The following is a 7,144-nucleotide window of genomic DNA, read 5'->3' as shown; positions in this document are numbered from 1 at the left end:
TCAAGAAATCTCCAATTAACCAACAGGTGTGTAGCCACTGAGAATGTTTACTATGAAGATGAAATAACATGGAAGATGTTTTGATAAAATGTATGATTCTACTGTATGCTTGGAAGAATATTAAGTATATTACAGTGTAGACAGTGATTATGTTTGAATGATGAAACTATACATGGTTTTCATTTTCTTTTATAGTAGTTTCAACGTTTTCTTTATGGAGTAAAAGTATTCCTTTCTTTATAGCTTTAAACAGCCAAAGTGGAAGTTAATCTACAAGCACTAGGCTAAGACTTTGGCAAAGGAACATTGTGCAGCATGGATTCTCTAGCAGAAGGATTTTTTGTGAGGTAAGGGATGGGCTGACGAAAACCAAGTACATTTGTTGCCTTCCAAAGACGTGACATTTGTCTTTTCCAAATAATCTTGGGAAGCTAGTGAGAATGACTTAGATTTATGCTTTGGGATAATTTAGCAACTTTTATTAGCAAGGCATGGGTACTGGGTAAAATCTAATTCTAGAGAAGTTCTCTAAGAAAAATAAATATAGAAATATAAATAAATTACTTTACTCAGGGCATTCTTACCAAAATAATATATTTATCATTAACAAACACATATAGATGTTCTATGTTCCAGGCAAAGGTTAACTCATATAAACCTCACAATAGTTCTGTGAGGTAGATGCTATTACATCACCATTTTATGGAAGTAGCCTAAGCATAACACAGAAGAACTTAGAATGGTTAAATTGCACCCAAATAGCATTCTGTCCCCTATCCCATTTAATAGCCTGCCTATCACTCCTGTATAATAGCAGTTTAGGATTGGAGATCTCCTTCTAACTTTGAATTGTCCTATATAATAAGCATCATGATCTATTAATTTATTTCATAAACATTTACTAACTTTGGTGTTTGTACAATAAAGATTAAGTTGAATCTTACGTATTTAGAGATAGAGGTGTTAGAGTGAGGAAGATATATAAACAGTAATTACATCCTTAAGTAGAATGCATACATGTTATGTTAGAGTGCAGCTCTGGTGGTGTAATGGTTAAGGAATTTAACTGCTAACCAAAAGGTCAGTGGTTAGAACCCACTAGCTGCTCTGTGAGAGAGATGGGGTAGTCTGTTTCCATAAATATTTACAGACTTGGAAACCCTTATGGGGCGGGTCTACTCTGTCCTAAAGGGTCACTATGAGTCAGAATTGACTCAGTAGTAGTAGGCTTGGTTTTGGTTCGGTGGCTATGTATAGGAACAAACAGTAATTCTTGACTAGGAATTGAGTTAGGTTCCATAAAGTGATATTTGAATTGAACTCTGAAGGATGAGAATCATTTTGATGGATATATATATATATATATATATCTATGTTTGTTATTTATATTTCAGAATATATTGCCACAGCAAAACTTTAGGCCTTCTGCAACAGAACAAAGTATGCAGGTGGGAAACACAGCAGGATAATAACAGAAAAGTATAGGTGTATAACTTTGAATAAATTGTGTAACATCTCTGGACATCTGTTTACCCATATTTGAAGTAAAGTGACTGCCATATATTATTACTGATGTGCCTTCCTGTTCTAATATACTAAATGCATGGTTGATGATGCATGGCAGTCTGTATTAAAATAAAGTAATGAATGAATAAGATGAATGGGGAGAAGAGGAGTAGACAGTAGAAGCTGAAGAAACTGATAAGTGGAAGGCTTGGAGGTCTAAGAGGAGAGCCATCAAAAGCTAGGTGTGCCGAGTTTTGTAAGGCGGGTTGGAGGGTATGATGGACAATGTTAAATGATGCAGAAATCTAGGCAGAATAGAGAGCTATGAAAAGGCACTAGAGTATCAATGAGGATTTCGTTAGTAACCTTTAATGCAGCATTTTATGTTGGCAAGCAGGTGAAGATAAATTGAGGTTACACATCAAAATTTGTTGTGGAGCCAATAGAAAATATAACAACTCACATCCCACACTTTTAATTCAGTAGCTTCGGGGATTGAGAACCACTGAGTGAATGATCATGAAGGGAAGTCAGCAAGTAGAGAGCATTTTGCTGTCATTCGAAAACCTTAAGAGGCTTCAGAATACTGTTGCAATATTTTTCATATCTTGATAGCACACGCCCTGATTTCTTTTTGGAGTAGAACCTAGAAGTAGAGGAAAATACAGATTTTCTTTACACTGATAGTGTAGAGTACTAAGAATCATATTGCAAAATATTGTGTGTGTATGTGTAAATTATCTTTTATTGAGGCTTTCACAAGGAGTCTAAAAATGGGAATAATACTGTACTGTTGATCTGTCTCAGTTTTCCCTGACAAAATCAATTAGCTCATAACCAAAAAAAAAAAAACCACACCAAACACACTGCTATAGAGTAAATTCCGATTCATTGTGACCCTCATTGGGTTTCTCAGGCAGTAAATCTTTATGAAAGTAGATTGCCCAGTCTTCCTTCTGTGGAGAGAGAGGCTTAGTTTGAACTGCCAGCCTTCTGGTTAGCAGTCAAATGCTTTATGCACTGTGCCACCAGAGCTCCTTGGTTAGCTCATAGTGATTCCTCCTTGGTTTTCCTAGGCGATATCTCTACGGAAGTAGATTGCACAGTCTTCCTTCCAAGGAGTGGCTGGTGGATTTGAACTGCCATCCTTCTGGTTAGCAGTCAAATGTCTTAGGCACTATGCCATCAGAGCTCCTTAGTCAACTTATAGTAGATGATAAATGATTGTTTATTAAATTAATATATAAATTTTAAGTGAAATGGGATATTTATAAAGTGTAACTCAGAATAAATCAATCAATATAAATTTCTCACCTCAGTTTTATTTCTGCTAGTTTATAAAATTGAGATTATATAAATCATCTCACTGATTCTATACTATGGTTCTACATGTAGACAAAAGCAATTTTATAATTGACATTTTTAGCTAATGTCCAGAGCAAAACCTGCCAAATTATTCCTTTTTACAAAAAGAGTTAATAATTTCTAAATAAGATATTCTGTCCCAATTAAAAAAATATATTTCAGAAATGATAAGACCAGGAGTCTGGAACAAAAAATAAAATGGTCTATTAAAGGTAAATCCTTTCCAAACTTTTCTCATACTCATAAACACACACACATACACACACACACACATAACCTTTCAAAGACTTTTTTTTCTTTACCTTGAAACAGTGCTATAAAGTTAATTTTTAAAATGTAAGTTATAAATTTTATAGGCTAATTTTAAAAATTATTTTGATGAATTGTAAGTTTCTTAAAGGTGAGTTTTATACCTGCTTCCTGTTCTGTCACCATCCATTAAGGGCATGGCATAATTTTCTTTAACTCGAGTCCTCAAAGAATTATGGAACCTACCCTCTTTATCAATCTTTGATACATATTGTTTACACTTCTGGAATTTCCAGGTACAGATTCAACTGTTAGATTCTTTCCTATGAGGATTTAACTATGTTCCTTTAAGGAGATGCTTTGAATGCGTTTCTCTTTCTTTTTCACTCAAAACAGAGATCCTCCTGTGGAGGAACAGACTAAGGAGGAATCAAAGAATAAAGTAGAAGAGTCAACTGATCAACTGGTAAGAAAATAGTAAATTTTCATTAATTGTTTATTAGTTAATAACTGTTAATTAATAATGACTAATAATGAAGGTTGACTATATGAAGAGGAACGTGGCATTGGGATTGAAGGACAGCTTATTAACAACCTGTGATATGCTGATGACACAACTTTGCTTGCTGAAAGTGAGGATGACGTGAAGCACTTACTGATGAAGATCAACAACTACAGCCTTCAGTTAGGATTACACCTCAACATAAAGAAAACAAAATTCCTCACAACTGGACCAATAAGCAACATCATGATGAACAGAAAATACTGAAGTCAAGAATTTCATTTTACTTGGATCCAGTCAATGACGTAGAAGCAGCAGTCAGGAGATCCCACAATGTGTTGCATTGTGAAGAGCTGCTGCAAGGAACCTCTTTAAAGTGTTGAAACGCAAAAATGTCACTTTGAGGACTTGAGTATGCCTGAACAGAGCTATAGTATTTCAATTGCCTCTTCTGCACATGAAGGCTGGGCAATGAATCATGAAGCCTGAAGAAGAATTGATGCATTTAAATTATGGTGTTGAAGAGTATTGAATATACCATGGACTACCAGAAGAACAAATAGTCTACTTGGAAGAAGTGTAGCTGGAATTAATGCACTTTGAAGGTGAGGATGGCTGAGACTTCTCATGTGCTTTAGACATGTTGTCAGGAAGGTCTAGTCCCTAGAAAAGGGCATTATGCTTGGTGTTCTGGTTACCTAGTGCCGCTCTGACAAGAATATACCACAAATGGGATGACTTTAACAAACAGGAGTTTATTCTCTCTCACTTTGGAGGCTTTAAGTCCAAGTTCAAAGTGCCAGCTAGGGGCTATGTGAAAGCCTCTCGACCTTGGGCTTCATCTCTACCTTTTGCTCCTGGCCCACTGGAGCTAGAACCATCTCTTCACTCAGGCAGCTATTGGCTGCTGAGGCTAACAAGCCCAAGGCCGACAAAATGGCACAGTCCTGATGTTACCAACCCACACGGCAGGCCATTAATTCAAATCCATTGTAAGTCCCAAGGTTGGCAGAGTGTGGCAGGCTACTGAACAACAACTCGGCTACATACAAGGTCCAAGCATGCCATATGCTAGAGACCATTCCCAAAGCTGCTTCTTATATTCGGGAAGCAAACCACATACCCAAAGCAGCTACCCAGCTGCTTGTGGTAGATCCCACCATGGAGTTGATTGCCAGTCTCATCATGGAGAATAACTACCACCAGCTGCCCAGCCAGGAGGGCTGATAGCATAGTGCCTAAGGCACTTGACTGCTAACCAGAAGGCTGGTGGTTCAAACCCACCAGCCACTCCTCGGAAGGAAGGTTGGGCAATCTACTTCTATGGTGATACTGCCTCGGCAACCCAAGGAAGGGTCACTGTGAGTTGGGTCCAACTCAACGGCACATAATGACAACAACAGCTGCCCAGCCACTCAACCAGGCCCAGCCAAGTTGACACACAAATATAACCACCATGCTTGGTAAAACAGACTCAGCAAGGAAGAGGGATGGACCATCCTCAGTGAGATGGATTGCACAGTGGCTGCCACAGTGGGCTCAAACGTAGCAATGATTATTAGGATGGCATAGGACTGCTGGGTAGTGTTTTGTCTTGTTGTACATAGGGTCATTATGAGTCAGAATTGAATTGATGGCACCTAACAACAACAAAAAAAATATTTTTGAGAATGCAACGTGAAACCATATCCCAAACCCATTGCTGCTGAGTCATTTCCAATTTGTAGTGACCCTGCAGGTCAAAGTTGATACCCCTCAGGGTTTCCAAGGCTGTCATCTTTATGAAAACAGACTGCCACATCTTTTTCCTGTGGAGTGGCTGGTGTATTCAATCACCGATCTTTTGTTTCACAGCTGAATGCTTAACCACTGTGCCACCAGTGCTCCTCAAAGTAATGCTAAATCTAGTCAGTTTACTTAGTTAAAAATTTTGGAGTGAGACTACTTTACTACCTTAATAATCAGGAAGTTCATAATTAAGTATTTCTTTGGTGGTTATTACCAAAAAAATAACTTGGAAATGATAACTCAGGTCATAAGTCTAAATACTCAATGTAAGTTAAACTCAGTAAATCTTTGAATTGACTGGCCTAGAAAATATCTTGCAATCTATTTTAAGAAGTCTCTCATTCATGTTTTAAAAGCAAAACCCAAACAAAGCAAAAACAACATGCATACACACATACAAATAAACACACATACGCATTATTTTGTTTAATAGGAAGTTTCACTGAGTTGTTTCTGAAGTTCAGATTATTTTCTTCCCTCATTTTATTATCTTACAATTGAAACATCCAGTGGTAAATGGAAGTGAAAACTCTGAATTATACTGTAATATAAGACTTATTTTCAAGGACAGTATACTTTGTGGTAGATTAAATCTATCAATCATATGTGCTTATATTTAGTTATTTAGTAGAGGGTTGTTGAAGGGGTATTAATTTGTTTCTTGTTAATATAATTTTTATCTTCTACATAGTTTTATTAATGATTGATGCCCACTTCTTAATAAGGTTTATATAGGTAGTGCCTGATTTACAAAGGATTTGAGTTATGATAAATTCTATTTATGACTTTTGGTTTTTTTTTTCTTTTTTTTTTACATCTTATCATTAGTAAATGGAGAAAAGATTGAAGTTTTCAGGGATTTCATTTTACTTGGATCCACAGTTGACAACCATAGAAGCAGCAGTCATGAAATCAGATGTTGTATTGCATTGGGCAAGTCTGCTGCAAAAGACCTCCTTAAAGTGTTACTTTGAAGATGTCACTTTGAACACAAAGGTGCACCTAACGTAAGCCATGGTATTTTCAATTGCCTCATATACAAGTGAAAGCTGGACAATGAATAAGGAAGACCACAGAACAGCTGATGCCTTTGAATTATGGTGTTGGCAAAGAATACTGAAAATACCATGAATTTCCAGAAGAACAAACAAATCTTTCTTTGAAGAAGTGCAGCCTGAATGTTCCTTTGAAGTGAGAATGGCTAGACCTCATCTCTGCTTTTTTGGTCATGTTGTCAGAAGGGAACAATCCCTGGAGAAGGATATCATGCTTAGTATAGTAGAGGGTCAGTGAAAAAGGGGAAGGCCCTCAATGAGATGGATTGACACAGTGTTAGCAACGATTGTTTCAAGTATAGCACTGATTGTTGGGATGGCACATGACCAGGCAATGTTTTGTTGTGTTGTACACAGAGTCACTGTGAGTCAGAGCAAACTCAAATGCACCTAACCACAACAACAACCTCATTTGAGTTACGATAAACTCTATTTAAGACTTTTGGGTTTTTTTTTCTTTTTTTTTTAACATCTTATCATTAGTAAATGGAGAAAAGATTGAAGTTTTCTCATTGGTAATATGTACTATATATAATATAGGAGCTCTGGTAGCATAGTGCCTAAGCACTTGACAGCTAACCAGAAGGCTGGTGGTTCAAACCCATCAGCCACTCCTCGGAAGGAAGGTTGGGCAATCCTACTTCCATAGTGATACTGCCTCGGAAACCCAAGGAGGGGT

At 37.1% G+C, this 7,144-nt stretch overlaps 1 protein-coding gene across 1 annotated transcript in view; it reads left to right on the top strand.

Annotated features, from left to right (window-relative positions):
• Window positions 1-315: 315 nt before the first annotated feature.
• The window catches only part of DZIP3 (DAZ interacting zinc finger protein 3), a 113,822-nt gene continuing 106,993 nt past the window's right edge, over window positions 316-7,144 (top strand). Inside the window, exons 1-2 of the mRNA XM_042781753.1 lie at window positions 316-347; window positions 3,517-3,586. Of these exons, the coding sequence (XP_042637687.1) occupies window positions 316-347; window positions 3,517-3,586 (102 nt within the window). The remainder of the gene's footprint in view (window positions 348-3,516; window positions 3,587-7,144) is intronic.

The sequence above is a fragment of the Orycteropus afer genome, unplaced genomic scaffold, assembly GCF_000298275.1.
Source record: "Orycteropus afer afer isolate SDZICR_OR568_19922 unplaced genomic scaffold, OryAfe1.0 scaffold00166, whole genome shotgun sequence".
Classification (NCBI taxonomy): domain Eukaryota; kingdom Metazoa; phylum Chordata; class Mammalia; order Tubulidentata; family Orycteropodidae; genus Orycteropus; species Orycteropus afer.
Note: the sequence above shows the minus strand (reverse complement) of the source record. Positions and strands in the feature narration are given on the sequence as shown.